The sequence below is a fragment of the Podarcis erhardii genome (assembly GCF_964252035.2).
Source record: "Podarcis erhardii genome assembly, chromosome: 10".
In the NCBI taxonomy this organism is placed as follows: Eukaryota; Metazoa; Chordata; class Lepidosauria; order Squamata; family Lacertidae; genus Podarcis; species Podarcis erhardii.
In genome coordinates, this window is record NC_138500.1 from 74,275,688 (window position 1) to 74,295,214 (window position 19,527).

General features: G+C 44.2%; 1 protein-coding gene across 1 annotated transcript in view; it reads right to left on the minus strand.

The window, feature by feature from the left end:
- ELAPOR2 (endosome-lysosome associated apoptosis and autophagy regulator family member 2) overlaps positions 1-19,527 on the minus strand; it is an 88,104-nt gene that overhangs the window by 42,793 nt on the left and 25,784 nt on the right. Inside the window, exon 2 of the mRNA XM_081879109.1 lies at positions 3,814-3,928. Within this exon, the coding sequence (XP_081735235.1) occupies positions 3,814-3,928 (115 nt within the window). The remainder of the gene's footprint in view (positions 1-3,813; positions 3,929-19,527) is intronic.

The window sequence follows — 19,527 nt, forward strand, 5'->3', positions numbered from 1 at the left end:
GGGCAGTGTACAACAGTAAGGACACATTTTATGGAGCACAATAATAAAAACATAACAAACAGCATAATCATGAAATAATCATAGTAACAGTCCCCCGCCACCACAGTTTTAACATCACTCAATTTCTGAAACTCTGTGTTGCCAAGTTACAACCAAGCTGCCTTTGGTGGCAGTTTGCCTGTCCTTACTAATGTTCTCCTTGAGAAAATCCCGAAACCTTCCAAAGAGCTCCAAAGTTCCCCAGAAGAACATGTTTTGAAAATTCCTGCGTTAAAAGCTGTGACTCTTCCGCTGCCCATGTGTTTGTTTGTTTGCTTTCTTGCTTAGAATCATAGAATCATAGAATCATAGAGTTGGAAAAGACCACAAGGGCCATCGAGTCCAACCCCCTGCCAAGCAGGAAACACCATCAGAGCACTCCTGACATATGGTTGTCAAGCCTCTGCTTAAAGACCTCCAAAGAAGGAGACTCCACCACACTCCTTGGCAGCAAATTCCACTGTCAAACAGCTCTTACTGTCAGGAAGTTCTTCCTAATGTTTAGGTGGAATCTTCTTTCTTGTAGTTTGGATCCATTGCTCCGTGTCCGCTTCTCTGGAGCAGCAGAAAACAACCTTTCTCCCTCCTCTATGTGACATCCTTTTATATATTTGAACATGGCTATCATATCACCCCTTAACCTCCTCTTCTCCAGGCTAAACATGCCCAGCTCCCTTAGCCGTTCCTCATAAGGCATTGTTTCCAGGCCTTTGACCATTTTGGTTGCCCTCCTCTGGACACGTTCCAGTTTGCCAGTTTGCTTATTTGCTTGCTTGCTCTCAATCAACCATTTTGCACTTGAGGAGCCCAAATTCTGCACTGTGAAAGGCGGAATCCTGCAACCTGTAGAAATGTCCTGGGCAAGTATCAATATTTATGCTGCTTCCGCTCATGGGGTAGCGAACACCCCAGCCTCCCCCTGACCTTGAAGCATTTGGGATCAATTCACAAGACATTCCTCATTCAAGCCTATTGACCCAATTATAAGGGTTAGAAACTTTTAAAATAAATAAATATTCTCAGGATACTTATTTTCCTCATACCAAATTCCATGGGTTTTTTTGGGGGGGTAGGGTTTTTTGCATAGCATCATAGAATTTATCTGGTTAAAGTCAATATAGTACCACTGAATGAAGACACCAAGGAATATCATGAAGCAATAAAGAATAAAGAATTAAACTGGGAAAATTAAACTCAAAATGTTCATAGGAATACTATAACCTATAATTTCCTTTTCCTGATTCAGCATGCCAGATCTGAATCATTTATGTGGAGCTTCTTAATAGACCCTGAATTCATGCTTATTTCACCCCATTTATTAGAACTGCCTACACTCTTAGCCTCAATTGAATCTTAATTTTAAAAGGGTGCTGCTAAAATAGTCCAGGCTCTAAAAAAGCTCACATTGAAATGAAGACAGAGGTTGTGGACTTGGACTGAGACTCCTAATCTCAGAGTCATAGTCTTGAGCTCCACGTTGGGCAAAATATTCCTGCCTTGCAGGGGATTGGACTAGATGACTCTGGTGGTCCCTACCAACTCTACAACAAAGTCTACGTCCTCAAAAAAGGTTCCTAAGTAAACTTACCAATCATGGGATTAAAAGTCCTACTGTGCATCTCATGGTAACTGTTTAAAGGTTATGCTTTCCATTTCTCAGGGGATGCTTTCCATCAGCTTTGGCTGGTGTGCTCCTGTCTTAGTAGGGACAGCCTAACTTCTGTTTTCTATGTTCTGGTAACCTCTAGGTTAGACTGCTGCAACTCATTATACCTGGGGCTGCCTCTGAAGACGGTTTGGAAACTTTAGCTGGTGCAGAACTTGGCAGCCAGGTTGTTCATCATGGCAAGACGGTTTGAACATAATACACCAATCTTGGCCCAACTCCACTGGCTGCCAATCAGTTTCCAGGCCCAAATTAAAGTGCTGGTTTTGACCTATAAAGCCGTAAATGGCTCAGGACCGCAATACCTCCAGGACCACCACTCTCCATATAAAATGTCCCAGACTCTGAGGTCCTTCTCTGTGTGCCTCCTCTATATGAGGCCCAGAGGTGGCAAGACAAGGCCTTTTCTGTGGTGGCTCCCTGTCTGTGGGATCCTCTTCCCAGGGAGGCTTGCCAGGTGCCTTCATTGCATATTTTTAGGTGCCAGGCAAAAATGTTTCTCTATAACCAGGCCTTTGGCTTCTTAAGCAATATGTATTTTAAATGTGTATTGCTTTTTTATGTACCGTATTTTGTGTTCTTCTTTTTTTTTAGTATTTTTATGTTGTGAACTTATGAACTTAAGGGATTTATGAACAAACAACAGTGAAACTGGCACAGACTGGAGAGAGACTGAACTACCGTGTGATCCTGGTGCCAGGAAGGATGAAGGAAGTCAAAGGAGCAGCAAGAACCCAACACTGACATCTCCTACTCTCTGGCTCTCCAATATTTCAATACCTTTTCTCATCCCTGCGTGGCAATACACCTGTGGCATGAGAAAGCCCAGTCCTTTCTTTGCCTGGTCCACCCTCCTCCTTCAAAGGAGAGCTTAGCTCCACCCCAGGAGTCCAGGGCTCTTGCCCCTATTCTGCCCACCGGCTCCCCATCTCTTGTACATCCTGGGCTATTGTGGTCATTATCCTCTCAAGATAAAACAGCCTTCAGGCTCAGCAGCACTCAGCGTGTCCCAGAAATGTACTTTATAAAACCCACCAAGGTCAGACGCAAACAAGAGCAGAAAACCTTTTGTTGTTAAGCTGGTTGCTGGCGCATTCGAGACCTGACAGAAAGGGGATGCGTTTGCTTAGTCACAGAGCCAGCTGAGCTTGGGAGCTGCAGCAGCCGGACTGTTAACCATTCAGAGCAAGATCAGCTCTGGCTTTAGCTCTAGTCCTACGCAGCAAATACCTGAATGTGAGCACTGCCAGGTCTTCTGAAATAAATATTCACCCCATGAGGTGGTTTTGAACAGAGGAGCATCTGGAGGAGGCGGACGTTTCCCACTCAAAATGCACCTTCCCCCCATAGGGGGGGAGTCCAGATACATCTGTCTGAGGAGCAGCAGCTGATGGCAGCAGGGGTGGGGGCGGCATTCACCTGACCTCCCGACTGCAGAGTCACTGCTGCTTGAGGGGAGGGGGAGGGTGAGGGGACCGACATAGTGCAAATACTGTCAGCAACACCAGATGGGCTCTGCCAGTGCATCTGCCCCATGCCCAGCTCCCGGCCACCTCACGCCAACCTCTCTCAATCTTAGCCATGCTCATTTATTTTAAAATGTGCAACCCACCTTTTAACCAATGCTTCAAGGCTGGCAAAATAAAACAGCATCGTTCCGGCAAATATTAGCTTTATACTTGCATTAACAAACTAATTTTAAAAATTAAGTTTATAATCTTTCACGAGAAAACACCTGCGGACTAGGGTTCATTTAATGATAAACATGTGAAAGGAGGCTGTCACTGTCAGAGAATAAAATTTTAGAGAAAGGGGCTGGTTTTAAGAATAACAGAAAACTAAGAATAACCCACAGAGTAAGTATATTCAAAGAGTAAGAAGCAGCAAACCCCTCTAGATATCAACTTGATTTTTCAAATGTATCTACAAAATATCCCTACGTATGTTTCCTTAGAAGGAAGGCCCACTAAGCTCAGTGAGGTTTGCTCCCAAATAAATGGGCATTTGATCACATCCTAAGTCGTGCTTGATTATGTAAGCAACAAAAAACAAACCTAGAAATGGCAAGCTTTACATGCGATTTGTAACAAGAAAGCATCAATACATACTGCATTCCTTCCCTTTGACAGGATCAGGTAAACCAGAACATTCCACGTTTGGGACTGCAACTCTCCATCTGGACCCACTGCTATCGCACTCCGTGTATTCAAAGTGGTACTCTGTCTGCAAGCAATAATAATAATGCTTCAGTTATGATATATTTACATTTCTATTTAATCCCAATGCATCAGTAGAACATCAAAGGGGAGGAAACACATTAATATACAAAATATTGAACTGCCAGTGTCTGGGTGGACATGAAGTGACAAAATGCACAAGGGTCACAAAGTATCAGGACTTAAATGAAAATGCATAGAAAACGAGACTTGGGCCCAAATTTCCTCTAACTGGCTACAAATGTGTCAACTCTGAGAGTGTGGGCTTTGCCTTCTGGAAATGAGGCTGCCAACATGCAGCCAGAGGAAGGGGCAGGGCTTGTGAGACAAAATGCTCATGGGCAGGAATGCCATTCAAAGGGCTGAGCACAAATACTCAAAGTGGCTCATAAACGTGAGCTGTGATTCCTGCAGTGCAGGGCTGTGACTCTTCCAACTCTGCAATTCTATGAGTCTATGATTCTGCAGAGCTCTCTTTCAAGAGAAGTCGCCATAAAGATGCTGATGAACAAAATCCATATCTATCAGGCACACCATTTCTTAGGGGAGCAATGGGGAACATTTGCCCCAAATGTCACACGTGAAAGGAAAACATCAGCACTGATCATCATTGATCGATAGGCATTGCCATGTTGTTGTTGACTCACTAACACACACTGGCCTATTATTATTTTTATTTCATTTATAAATCACTTCCAATGAGGCATCCCAAAGCTATCTACAATAGAATAAACACACACGGTTGCTCACCTCCCCAGTCTCTGAGAGGTGAGAGATTCCCGGGGTTCCAGGAGCTTCCCCAGGGTTCATGTTTCCTTCAGAATGAGGCACAGCAGAGACCGTGGTGTCTTTAGGATATATGGATTATTTGCACATATATACAAGCTGGGTCTACAATGGAGGGGCTCACAGCATTCACACCCCAAGAGGGTCTTGCTTCTCCCACAGCCACAGCCTGGGATTCCAGCAAAAACCAGGCATGGCTCTGCCGTCCTGCTTTCCCAGCCTGCTGCCTTGCTTCCAGCTTCCAGCTCACACAACTCAACTCTTTGTCTTTCTCACTACCAGAAAGTGAAGGGAGGGGGCCCCACCCATTTGTCCTCTGGCACCAAGCCACTTCCTTTGTTACCTTGATGACCCGTTACCTCAGCAGGAAGCTAGCCTGACTGCTCCAGGAATCTGAATCCTTGCTGGATCCAGGAACTAGAAGGGTCTCACCATACAGCCTACTCCACTGGGGTGTGGAATGGACTTCTGGATTAGGGGTGGGGACGAATTTGATTCAGTTAGATCCTGCTTTAAATGCTAGCAAATTTCCACCTTCCAAAACATTATGGCAACCCTACAGACATTTGCACTTATCCAAACTTTTGCAATGCAGTTCTCCAACCAAATGATCTTTGCAAAAGTGCAAATATTAGGAGAACGTGGGCATAACAAATGAAAATAATATGCAAAAATACATTACATGTTGAAAAATTTCCTGTAAAAATGTGTCCATTAGTCAAAACTGCCCACAAAAAAATGTGTTTATTAGGAGAAATTTGCACTAAAATGCTGAATAATTCTCACTAGGATTTTATTTTTTTAAATAAAATAAAAAGAAAGTTGCTGCATAAATTTGGAGAACTGAATTCAAGATTAGAGAAATAAAAAACAGAAAGAACTGAAACTGACGGATTCTTCCAGCCCTGCTCCTGATAGGATGGTATCTGCCAGATGCCTCCCCTGCAGAACAGTGATTGGCTGAGGATGTAAGGAAAGGGGCAACTTGTAGGGATCCTGGTCCCAAGCTATACAGGGCTTTGTGCCCCAATGCCAGCCCTCGAAGCTCGCCCAGCACCTGGTGGGCAGCCAGTGCAATTCTTTCTGCAGCAGCACAATGTGCCTGACTTCATACATGCTTCATGGGGAATTAAAAAAAGAAAACCTCCACTATAGTGATAATGTCCTTTTGCATTAAATTCACTAAATAAACACCCCTTAGAAACACAAAGTACAGTTGGTAGCTAAGACATCACTGGTTAGATGTAACAAAAGGGGAATCTGAAAGCTCACAAACAAAAATAGCAAGTTGTCCTCTCCCCCTTGTTTCTGGCTTTGCTGGGAAGAGCCCCTTCTTAGACACCCCAGAGGGATGTGATCATCTGAGTTGATGAAACAATATGAAATGCCATGTAAAATGAATCCAATATGCTATTGAGCAGACTTTCCATTGCACGGAGAGAAATATCGACACATTGTTTCTTATGATAAACATGGATGGTTCCAGAAGGGTTTACATGCCTATTTAGCGTGGGGGGGGGTCCTTCTCCAACCGAGGAAGAAAATGACATTGATTGATGATGTGAGAGTTGGAGTTGGAGAATAGAAGGGAAGATGTCTATAGGTGTAATGCTAGTTGCTGAAGGGGTCTATTTCTAGTGAAAACCAAACTAAGAGTTAACCTGCATAATTTTCTTAATGGAAGGCTGACATTTTTCCAAGTATTCCAGGAAGCATACCAAAATCAATTTGTAAGATTCAGCTGAAAAGGTTAATAGTAACACGGAGAGCAAGGCCAAAAATAGATAGATGTTCATTTCCAGATAGCTCCCACGATGCATTGCCTTGTACTGTTCTGACAGTGAAAAGGTATCTGTGTCATCCAACAATGTTGTAAGAATTTCTCAAGCACACAACATAACAGGATCTTCCTTCATCTGGAAAGCACAGGCCCAAGGAAGGCCAGATACAACTGCAGCAACTCTACTAAACTTAACATTATAAGACCACCTAAGGATGAAGGGGGGCATTTATTATCATCCCTTTTGCTGCCATGGTGCCCTGCTTGACTGCACTGAGCACACTCCTTCTGTGCAATAAATGGTGATAATCTGCTCCACCCCCTCTGACAACCACTTAGCTCAGCAGGACAGTTTTATAAATGTTCTCCTTCCAATCATTGCAATTTGTGTTTCTTCAACAATAGCAAAGACACTTCGTACTTTCTTCCATTATCCATTTTGATGACCCGAGGAAACCAAAGCATGGTCTCTACACACACACCCTTTGCTTTTATGCTATCGTACTGATTTTTTTTTTTGTGGGGGGGGGGGACAGGGACCCTGGCTACACATTATACAACACTGACCAGCGGGGACAAAATGCAAGCATAGCTGTGGTACTGATGCATATTCCACTGAAAGGCATGTCAAATGAGGATGGAAGACGCCCACGTTTTGCCCCACTAGTCATGCATAATGGACGAGACTAACATTGGAACAGGATGACCTTCTTACTGCTCAGTGCTGGAAGGACAAGGGCCACAGGGACAAATTGCCTCTTGCACACCCCCCATCAGAGTGACAGCAATGGGAGCCACATCATCTCAGCCACATCATCACACAGTAAAGTCTGACTTGCTCCAAAGCACCATGACATCATCATGCTCACTTCACAACCCACAATGCACAGTGCAGTAAGGGCACCCCTTTGGGGTGGGGTGGGGGCAGGGGAAACAAGACCGGTGAAGTGACATGGGGAAATATTGGAAGAGTGGAAAGCCGAGAATTTTGCACCACCCGCAGCAGACAAACGTTTTTGCATCAAAAATCAAGCCTTCTGGAAATTCAGCACAGCACAGTCTGCTCTGGCAGTTGAAGATCAGCAGAGATTAGCTAAGCGAGATAAACAGATACTGAGATCCGCCTGCTAGCTATGCCTCCTTCCCTAGCCGTATGCTGTCAGGGCAAATTCCTCCACTTTTCCATGCCTGTGAAGAGGCACCTTTCAGGAGCTCTCAACAATTAGAGCTTGTGTATGTGTTGTGTGGCAAGTGGAACATGCAGCCAGGCTCAGATCCACTGATACCATCACTGATGCACCAGGAATTGCACAAGAATGTACTGGTAATTCCATGCACCACTCTCAGGGAATAAGCCTCCTCCAACTTCCTGGACTCTGCTCAGTAACAATGCAAGCATCATCTTGGTTCTGATTCCTGGTATCAACATTCCCGTTGAGCTCCTAATAGTGTGTTTTTAAACAACTTCTGAGCATTCTGGAGAGGTCTGACCCCGTTGCCTTTGCCTTTCAGCAACTTCCTTTTTACACAGGGCTGGTCCATCCATGAGGCATGGGGAAGTGACTGCCTCAGGCAGCTGGATACACTGGGGCAGCAGATGTTGATGTAGATCTTCCTTTTCTGCTTGTTCCTAATGTAGATCTTCTTCACCCCTTTTTCCCTGGGGGGGGGGGACCACAATTTTGGGGTCTGCCTCAGGTGCCAAAATGTATTGGGTTGCCCCTGTTTTTCCCAATCCTTTTGGGGGACTTCTCTCTTTTGAAGTGAAATATGTCAAATGTGTCCGATTTTCTTGACAAGTGGCCATTTACACCATTTTACATCCTTACGGGATGCGGGTGGCGCTGTGGGTTAAACCACAGAGCCTAGGACTTGCCGATCAGAAGGTCGGTGGTTTGAATCCCCACGATGGGGTGAGCTCCCATTGCTCGGTCCCTGCTCCTGCCAACCTAGCAGTTCGAAAGCACGTCAAAGTGCAAGCAGATAAATAGGTACCACTCCAGCGGGAAGGTAAACGGCATTTCCGTGCGCTGCTCTGGTTTCATCAGAAACGGCTTAGTCATGCTGGCCACATGACCTGGAAGCTGTATGCCAGCTCCCTCGGCCAGTAAAGGAAGATGAGCGCTGCAACCCGAGTCGTCGGTGACTGGACCTAATGGTCAGGGGTACCTTTACCTTTTTACATCCTTAAGGCTGGGTTGCTTCCTGGCCCCGCTAGAGGAGGGCTAGGGAAGCCTCTTTCCATCCAAAGTCCACATTCATTCAGGGGCAGCCTTCCAGGGACTGCACACCGGTGGTGGGAGGAACTAGAGGCAAAAACTAGAAATGTGTGCACATGCAATACTTACTTTAGTATAGAACTCAGCTCACAATGCCACACAAAGGTTTCTCTACACACATTTCTCCACCTTCCAACCTGGCAAGCCAGAGACGTCAAGGACACATGCAAAGAGGGCTGCCAAGAGGCGTGGCCTGAGCAAATGGGGGTGTGGATATGGGCTCTCCATGAACTGGAGAGAGAAGATGGGGGCCACATTTGGCCCCTGAGCCTGAAGTCGTCCCCCCCCCTTTGCACTATAGAGTGCAATGGACTCTCAGGAAATAGCTTTTCTACAAGATAGATAAGTACTATTGTTCAAGTGCAAACACTAAGAACAACATAATGGTTCTCATCTTGCCTATCTTGTAATCACTGTAGAACAAATGGTTGACAGCAGGTAATTTTCCTCCTTCCCTCTGAAGAGAGGACACATCACTTCTCCTCATCTTGCAGATAAGACATTTTCCCCTTAACCTGATTAACTGCTTAACAGCATACAATGCTATTAAAAGATCTCCTCAGCTAAAAGGGGCTTCCATAATCTTTAGAGACACGTGTGTGATCTATATTTACATGTGAACAGGAATTAAATGTACAAAAAAAACACTACACTAAAGCTTCTTTAAGAAAATAACAAAAGGAGGATTATGAGATGGGGGGGTGGATTTAACCCGGTCAAATGCTCTAGTGATCTTTTCTAACTAATTAGGCTGGAGGCAGAGAGAAAACACTCTCTCCTCCTTTATTCTGACAGAGATGTTGAGACCAGGAGCATCAATGGGGTTTTTTAAAAAATGCAAATAACCCAATAAGTTGGTCTGTTTATTACTATATGTGATGACAGCAACAAGAGCAAAAAGTGGAAAGACAAAGAAATACCAACCAAGGAAGACTGGCAAACAAATTGACAGAAGTTTAACAATGAAAATTAAAGATCAGGAGGAGTCAGCGTCTAGGGAGCAGTGGAAACCTTATGTAGAATATTTGAAGGAAGATAGTAACCAGATTAATATGCAAGTAGCATTTGAACTGTAAACAGCAGTGAAAAATAATTTAGATACTGTTAGGATACTCTGCTGAACATGAGAATATATTATGAGGTGTCTTGTCTGGTTAAAGGAATGGTTGTCTTTAAGGAATCCATATATTTTAGACCTGGAAGGTCATGAAAACAGTTTTGGTTGGCAAGCATATGGCACGTGGTATGGGAAGACAAAAGTACACAGAAGCTTTTTGAAGCATATAATTAGGAAAAACCTATATAGAATATGCGATAAATATAAACAGCTTTTGGAAAACAAAACACCACTTTGGCTCTCACCATTCGAAGCCATAGATGTGAAACAGAAAAATATGACTGAAAATTGGGTGACCTATAGAGATTTACTAAAGGAGGAGGGTGGTGAAATTAAATTAAAAGAGTTTGAAGAGTTACAAGGAAGGTTAACAACTTGGTTACAGTATCAACATCTGAATGAAGTGTTTAAAATAAAGAAAATCTTCCAATTAAAGAGAAACCTGCTAGAATGCAATGTTAACGTGTTGTCAAAAATGTATAAGATGTTATTAGAATGGGAAACAAAAGACAAACAAGTGAAATCTTCAATGATACATTGGGCAATGGATATTGGTCATAATATTGCAATAGAGGCATGGGAGCAATCATGCAATAATGATATAAAGTTTACAGCCTGTTATAATTTGAGGGGAAATTATGTGAAAATGATGTATAGATGGTACTTAACACCTAATAGGCTAGCAAAAATGTACAAAACTGAATCGAGTACTTGTTGGAAATGTTAAGAAAAAGAAGGCACCTTTTTCCATATGTGGTGGACTTGCAATAAGGCAAAAGTCTACCGGGAAATGATAATGAATTTTTAAAAATGTTTAAGTTAACCTTTATTAAGAAAACAGAGGCTTTTCTTTTGGGAATAATGGGATTAGAGTTACCTAAGCAAAATAAAAAGGTATTTATGTATGGCCACTGCTGATAGAATGTTATATACCGGAAGAACAAGAAATCAAGAAGATAAAGTTTTAAAGAAAGAATGGAACTCATTTATAGCATAAAGTTATTGTAAACAAATTAAGACATTAGCAGGGTTAATGTAAACAATGCAAAGTAATAATAATAAAATAATAACATATACCGTATTGTCCCGAATATAAGCCGCACCTGCAAATAAACTGCACCTTTAAAATTTGATGGCTCGGGGGAGGCTTGGGAGCTGCAGACAGGAAGGGCGCCGTTGCCCCGCACTCCCAGGGTGCTCTCGGGGGGAGGGGAGTCATGCCGCTTTGCCGGCAGCCTTCCCCCCCCTTGCCCTTCTCTCCAGTGGCTCAAGGGAGGCTTTTGAGTGGTGGGTGGGCTGCGCGCCCTTGCCCCACGCTCCTGGGCTGCTTTGGGGGGGGGAGCTGCGCCGCTTTTCCGGCCGTGTAAGGTTGCAAATATAAGCCACACTTTAACTTTTCACGATCAGAATTTTTTGGGGGAAAGTGCCGCTTATATTCAGGCCAATACTGTATAACAAATTGGTATACGTAATTTGTATATGAAGTAAATTAAAATGTAAAGAAGGAACCACAGAAAGAGCGGGAGGATAGTCAAAATAAGAGAATGGTTGTGATTTATTTTTATTTTTATTTTGTATGTTGTAAAAGCTTATAAATAAATTTATTTTTTAAAGATATTAAGTTAGGATGAAAGTGGGATGTTAAGTTACGATATGCAGCAGGGTAAGGGAAAATAAGGAAACCATGGAGGGATGGAGGGGAAGTTCACGTGTACTAGAAAGAACGGTGAAAATTAAATATGTAGTGAGTGTTTGAAAATTCTAAATAAAATATTAAGAAAGAGAGACCAGTTGCATCACCACAAATTTGTTATGTGCTCAGCAAATCAGGCCAGTTTCCCCAAGTCTATTTTACATCCGCACAGACCAATGAGATCTCAAGAGAAATGAAACCATCAACTGGTATTAGCCATCTCAGCTAAATGGAAAATCCATGTAAAAGGCAGCATATCTCTGCCTGCCAGAGGCTATGCAGTAGCAACAAAGGGAGGTCAGCCTTGCTTCATTCACCAGTTTCAGAGCTATCTGAAGTTCCCATTATGGTGGCTCTGGCATTTTCACTAACTGGTGCCACACCCACTTTGCAAAGAGGGTTGGAAGTGGATTTGCACCAGTGCCACAGCCCTGACCTTAAGCTCGGAGATACACCTGCTGAACCCAAGGCCACTACGCATCTGCCTCGGAAATTGGTCTGGGCTTCTAACACTGAGCCTGAGGCTGGTGACCAGGTGTCCACTTCTGGGTTTGTCTGCACTTCTGCTTGTCTCCTGCCTGGGCAGCAGGGCTCTTCTGCCCCCTCCACTCTCCCAGGAAGACGTGCTCTTTACCGCTCAATCAGAGCAAACAACAATCTGCAGAAACCCTTATTGACGTTGATTCCATTTCAGCGGCAAAGAGTGGGTTTCCTTGGGGGAAGTCAGTGGGACAAGTGGAGGTGTGGGCAAGCCCTGAGTCTGGACTTGGCAGACAAGAACCTGCAGAACTGGAGCCGGAACCCTGGGGAGCACTTTCCCCTGAGCCCAAGGGCCTTCAGCACTGCTGCTCCTGACACATGGGAGTTACTCGGGTGGGAGAAAAGAGAAGTGGTGTCTGTTCCTGTAAAAATCTCCATTCTTCAAACTTAGGAGGGTTGCATTGGAGGCAAATGTTCAAGGGCCTTAGTGGAGTCCCTCTCCCCCCCCCCCAAAAAAATAATCCGGTTTTGTTGGAGCCAGTAGGCACAAGGAGCTGTCCATGGTGCTGCAATGACCTTGCTGCTTTGTGTCCTGTGCCTGCCTGTCTTGTTACAATGCCTAATGGGTACCAACTAACAAAAGATCAGAAAATATTCATTGTACTTGTATATAACATTTTCATTGTCCTTGTATATAATTATCACTTATAGCCTCCCAGAAAATATATGTAATGAGTGACATGTAAATCTCATTAATAAATAAACTGACTTTTGAGTAACTGTCCTGAGTTTGCGGGGGGGGGGGGCGGGCGTTAAACAGGACTAGACTGAATTCTTAAAGGAAATGAGTGTCCCAAATCACAGTGTGTATAAAGTTCCCTCTAAACACATTATGTTTTATGAATGAAGCTCCTCTGGTCAATTACAGGGACAAGAGCCAATGGCAGAAAACGAAAAAGGTCTCATACAAATTTCCAGCGGAAGGAAAATCTAGATGTGAGCAATTAAATCACTCTAATACAGAGCACGGTAACCAGCTATTGATTACCTATGCCTCATTTTTCATGCCACACAGGTTTTTAAGGCAGCTCATACATAACATGCTATTATGCTTTGATCCTAGCCACATTCAAGTGATTTGTAGATTACATTTTCATTTGGGCAAGGGAGCCTGATATAACAAATCTAAGGATATAAATAAAACATTATCAGCTCTGGCTGTGAACTACAAATCAGTTCAAGAGAACACTTCAGCCTGAACTCATTTTAGCCATATTGACATTTATAGGACTAAATCAATTTAAATCTTTCAAAACAAAAACCGGGGGATTGGGTCTTAACAGTGATGCAGGGCTGATGCCAAAAACAGCTGCTCCACATCAAACTCTCCCAGCTCTCCCTATAATGTTTAGGCATGCTCCCCCCATGGCAGCACAGCATCCCCCATGGCTTTTCTTTGCTGCTACACCTGATCCCTAGATGCTGGTGGTGTGAGAGTGCAAATGCACAACAGGCTGAATGACACCATGGCATGGGCAAGTGTGGCTGGACATGACCGAGAAGTGGGGAAGAGCCCAGGGCAGGGATGCCATTTGGGGCTACATCCCCACATCATATATAATGTTTGGTGCTACTCTAACTGGCGTCTGGGATCAGGCTCAAGACTGGAATTCTGTTGCATCGGTGCAACTTTATGAGCAACAGCTCAGGATGGTACAACCCACTATACATGTAAATGAAAAGAAGATGTGGAAAGGGACAGGCAAAGAGGACTGCAACACCTCGGCCAGTCCTCCTCCTCCTCCTCCTCCTCCTCAGCCACAGAATAGGCTTCCTCCTTTCCCCACAAAGCCACATGATGTTAAACTGGAGGGGGGGAGCTGTGGTCCTCCAGATGTGGCTCAACTCCAACTCCTGTCCACCCCAGGCAGCATGGGGGGTGGTCAGGGCTGCTGGGAGTTGTAGTCCCGCAACATTTGGAAGGCCTTGGGTTCCCCACCCCTGCATTAAGCAAAGCACTCACCAGCTCAGCTTCCACATTCATCTGCCACGAAATGACACATTGACGGAGAGCATCCCAGAACATTCCTCAGAGTGCCATAGCCAATCATTTCTACATTCAAGGCAGGCTCCTGATTTTATACCTCTCTAGCTAAGATGGACTTCCCCTACTGCTCTATAATAAGACAGCTCAAAAGGTGCTACATGAAAATCCACTGTCCATCACACATGCCCTCAGCTCTCTCCTTGCCTGCTAGCAGGATTCAACTGCCAAAGATGCTTTAATGCATTAGGCTGTGGACACACAGCCAGCAATCAAGTTGTCTTATACAAGATCAGATGACTTGTCCATCTAGCCCAATACTGTCTACACTGACTGGCAGTGGCTCTCCAGGGTCTCAGGGAGGTCCCACTCATCACTGGTTACCTCGTCCTTTTCACTGGAGATACCAAAGATTGGGACCTACTGCAGACAAAGCATGTGCTCTACCCACTGAGCCATTGTCCCTTCCCAGCTGCAGGGATGCCAGAACGAGAAATCACAGTGATGCCACTCAGCTTGGTCTGATGCTCTCATTCAGACACTGACCAAGCCAGTATTTGGCTTTTCCAGCTTCCTTTTTGTGAACATGTCTAATTATCCCATTCAGTCAAGAGAAGCTTGCAAAATGACAACCATCAATATATTCCATTATCTTTAATATGCATTTTGAATCCATTTCCAGTTTGCAATGAGGGCAGGATACCACAGATGCCCTCAACCCTCCTTATGCTGCTGGTGCCTTGGTATGCTCACAGGGGAGACAAATCAGGAATCTTGCTGTCCGGGCCAAAAGATACACAAAGTAGGAAACCCATAATCACATCTTCCGATGTTTTCATTTTTACCTAAAAGCAGCTAACCAATCTCCCCTGCCAATTCTGCAATCGAAATCTCTTCCCCTCCAAAGGTACTATTAGCCTCATGCCATGCCTGCATTTTTTCTGCTCTGAGGCAAATAGCTTTGGATGGGAGAGGAATCACATCAGCAAAAGACACTGGGCAGAAAAAGGCATCCTGTGACCCTCCAGAAACTCCAGCTCCTTTCAGACGCAGCCAGGATGCCAATGGGCAGATATGATGGAAGCCGTGAGGGACACGGGTGGCACTGTGGTCTAAACCACTGAGCCTCTTGGGCTTGCCAGTCAGAAGGTCAGCAGTTTGAATCTGCATGACAGGGTGAGCTCCCATTGCTCTGTCCCAGCTACTGTCAACCTAGCAGTTCGAAAGCATGCCAGCACAAGTAGATAAATAGGTACTGCAGTGGCGGGGAAAGTAAATGGCATTTCCGTGCACTTTGGTTTCTGCCACAGTTAAATCCTTCAAAGACAGAGGTCCTCTGGCTGGGACGGGGCAATATGGGATTGAGGGGGCAACTCCCATCTCTTGCAGGGGTGCAATTAGTGCCAGCATCGTCCGTTAAGAGTTTGGGTGTAATCTTTGATACCTCCCTCTCTATGGAGGCGCAAATGTTGGGATGCAGGATGCAGCAACCATTGCCCTCTGTTTACCAGTATTTTGCTGTCTAATTTTTGTTCTTTAGCTCCTGCTCTCCCAATAGCTCCCTGCAGCATCTGTGCGTGAAGTAAAGATAGGGCACATAGTATAAACTAAATAACCTAATAGCACAGTTCAGTCTTGTAGCACGTCCCTTTGCATTCATTATCTCTTAATCCATGCTAAAGCTGTCTGTGGACAAATGCCGGCTCCCTTGGCCTGAAAAGTGAGATGAAAGCCACACCCCATAGTCAAGTTTGACTGGATGATTGTCTAGGGGTCCTTTACCTTTACCTTTTGCCTTTATGATGGGAGCTGTGATCCAGCGTCATCTGAAGGGCACAGCTTCCCCCTCCCTGGCACAGAGGAAAGGTTAACCCTGACTTCCCCAGTGCTGCTGCTCTCCTGCTGGTGTTCTGGGAGGTGGGTTGGCATGGAGACTTTTCGAGAGCCTCAGGAGACCATATTAGTGGGAGCAGCAGCACAGCTCTAATGAACTAGATCAGGGGTCTGCAACCCGCGGCTCCGGAGCCGCATGTGGCTCTTTTACACCTTTGCCGCGGCTCCGGGGCGGATACTAGCGAGGGGAGAAGGCGCGTTGTGTGCCCCGACACTCCCCACTGTGGCGGGCGCTGTACTGGCTGTGACGTCGCATGGGGGCGGTGCGTGCGTTAGTCACGCACCGTCCCGACGTCACCTTCCCGCCCGCCCGCTACATTGTAAGGGGCATGTACGCTGGTCACTGCATTGAAAGGGGGCATGTACGCTGGTCACTGTTTTGAAGGGGAGTGAAGAACACACACACACAAAAGGTAACTTGTTAATTTAACGTTTATTTCTATGAGGAGGAGTAATTCTGAGGGGTCAAACAAAGAAATAATTTTAAAAAGTGACAAAAAAGTTATTTTTATAATGACGAGTTTTGCGGCTCCCAGTTTTTTTTTCTTCGGAAACGGGTCCAAGTGGCTCTTTTCGTCTTAAAGGTTGCAGACCCCTGAACTAGATGGTCCCACTTTTCTCTCCTTCCTTTGGGTTCATCTGCACTGTTGCCATCTGGTCATAATTGGTATGGACAAGTCATGTTTCAGGCCATGCCCATAAAGCATAGTTACTATGGACGGAGACCCAAGAAGAGAACAAGGCAAAGGAGGTGCTGCCACGTGGGGAGATGAGAAACCTGCTGCCCTGAACGCCGGCCATGCTGTGCTGGGAAGCTAACGGGAGCCAGAGTCCAACAACATCCAGAGGGCACCAGGTTGCCCATAGCTGGCACCCAGCCCACCAACTGCATTAGCCTGCTAGCCTTTCAAGGAGTCCACACATGTAGGTTGGCTACAACATGACTGAAACCTTAAGCGATCATTTGCGTGTGTGGAGTAGCATCCCAAGAGCGACCTCCCAACACTGGCATTCCTGCATCTCACCTGGGCAGGACTGGGATAGCGGACAGGTCAGTGTGGGCACACCAGCAGTGCACGCACACAGTCTAGACCATTCTGCTGCCCCACCCCAAAGTCCCACCCAGGTAAGCAGTGTCAGGAGGCAGACCCCACAGCAGCTGGCCCTGCCATATGGGCTGCTACCGCATGTGTGAATGGGGTCACACTCACAAGAGCTAAGAGTTAGCTTTTCCCTATGATAAAGGATTGCAGAAAGTCACAGATTGTCTTTTCATCTTAGGCTTCCCACAATAGCGTCATATTGCAAGGAACTTTTAGAACTCTTGAAGAAGTAATCAAAATGTCATTCTGTCTATTGGAGTGAAAATTAATGGCCAGACATCTTTTTACACAAAACCAAACTTCCACCCGAGTTTTGTGCCTGATCTGCACTTCATGGACTAATTTGTAGAGCAGAACTTAAGTTATTCAGCGGTTTTGTGCTTCCCTAATTTTGACACAGTTTTCAGATAAAACAAAAGCAACCCTCCAGTATTGAAATATTCATTTATCCAAAATATTTGTTATACATGAACTGTTAGAACCCAATGCTAAGATACTATCAAGAATGTATAATTTGCTGTTGAAATGGAATACTGAGGAAGAAACGGTAAAATCTGCTATGATAAAATGGGCACAAGATATAGGACATAATATTATGTTTGCTGACTGGGAGCAGTTGTGGACCACTGGGGTTAAATTTACGGCATGTAATGCCCTAACAGAGAATATTATGAAAATGATGTACAGGTGGTACATGACCCCAGTCAAGCTTGCAAAAATCTATCATTTGCTCGATAATAAATGTTGGAAATGTAAAGAAACAGAAGGTACATTCTTCCACCTTTGGTGGACGTGCCCAAGGATTAAGGCTTTCTGGGAGATGATCTATAATGAAATGAAAAAGGTATTTAAATATACTTTCCTGAAGAAACCAGAGGCCTTTCTCCTGGGCATAGTTGGCCAATTGGTGTCAAAGAAGGATAGAATTTTCTTTATGTACACTACAGCAGCAGCAAGAATACTCATCGCAAAGCATTGGAAGACACAAGATCTACCCACCTTGGAAGAATGGCAGATGCAAGTAATGGACTACATGGAAATGGCGGAAATGACTGGCAGAATCCGAGACCAGGGAGAAGAGTTGGTGGAAGAAGATTGGAGGAAATTTAAAATCTACTTACAGAAACATTGTAAAATTTTTGAATGTTGATGACATTGAAATGAATCGAAGGGGTTCTAGTAATAAGGTAGAAGATTATGTAAGAATGGATTGATATTAGATGAAAGCTTGAAGCTAAAATATGTATGAATTTGCTGAACCAATTTTTAAGTGGAATACAAAAAAGGGAGGCGTGAGGAAGTCAGGAAAATAAGTTAACAAAAGAGGAGAAATTAAAAAAGAGGGATTTTTCTTTTTTTTCTTTTTTCTTTTTTTTCTATGTTAATTGTCTGTATTTTTGTATTTTTGTATCTTTGTGTTTTGTATTTTTTCTTGTGTCTTTTCCGTTGATTGTCTTATAACTTCTTTATTGTGAAAATTTAATAAAATATCATTTTTAAAAAACCAAAATATTTGTTATACAGCCTTTATTGCAAAGAAATCATATAAAATGCATTTTTAAGGGAAAACACATTTGTAAAATTAATGCTTTGAGAGAAAATACGTTGCAAAATAATATTTAAATAAATGTTCAAATGCAGAATTCCACACTTTTTTCAGGAAGAGAGATCACAAATTAACATGGAAAAAGAAAAGAATGGAATTATGAGATTGAACACATAAAAGTGAAATAGACTAGATCCATCCAGGATTCATCCACGGCTAGAGTAAACCACCTTTAAACCTTCCAATACAACTGCAAATTCCTACTTTAAAAAAGTGTGTGACAGTATTATTTGAAGCTCTTCATAAAGCTTCATCATTTCATGGTGTCAGGATGTCAGAATTTTGTAAGCAAAAACCTTCTGGGGTTTAAACTTCAGCACTGAGCTAAAGCATGCAGAATTAAAATAGTGTATACCCTCCAACAGTCCTCAGATGAAAATAGAGACATTTCTCACTCTTCCCAAGTGACCCTCTTCAACCCCCCTATTTTTATCCCCTCCCCCTGCAAAGCATATCCTATCAGAAAAAGGGCAAGTGCCAACACATGCCCTCCACCCTCCTGAGAAAACCTCTCAATTCTGATTTGATTTTATTCTATTCTTTGGTAGATTTGCAAAAAGGAAAAAAACCACCAATAAATAAATTTTAGAAAGGGGCAAAATTAGACACGGATGCACAAAGCATTAAAAAAAAAAGCAAGACTCCTTGCCCTCTGCTCTGCTTGCACTTCCTTCCCTCCCAGGGCAGCCCTGCTCTCTGCCTGCCCCTCAGAGCCAGGGCGGCCACAGCCTCCCCGCCTCCTCTCCTGCTCTCCAGCAGCTGCTATGAGCTGCCCAAGCGAGGAGGACAGTGGCGGCAGCCACAGAAAGGCCATGGAATGCTCGC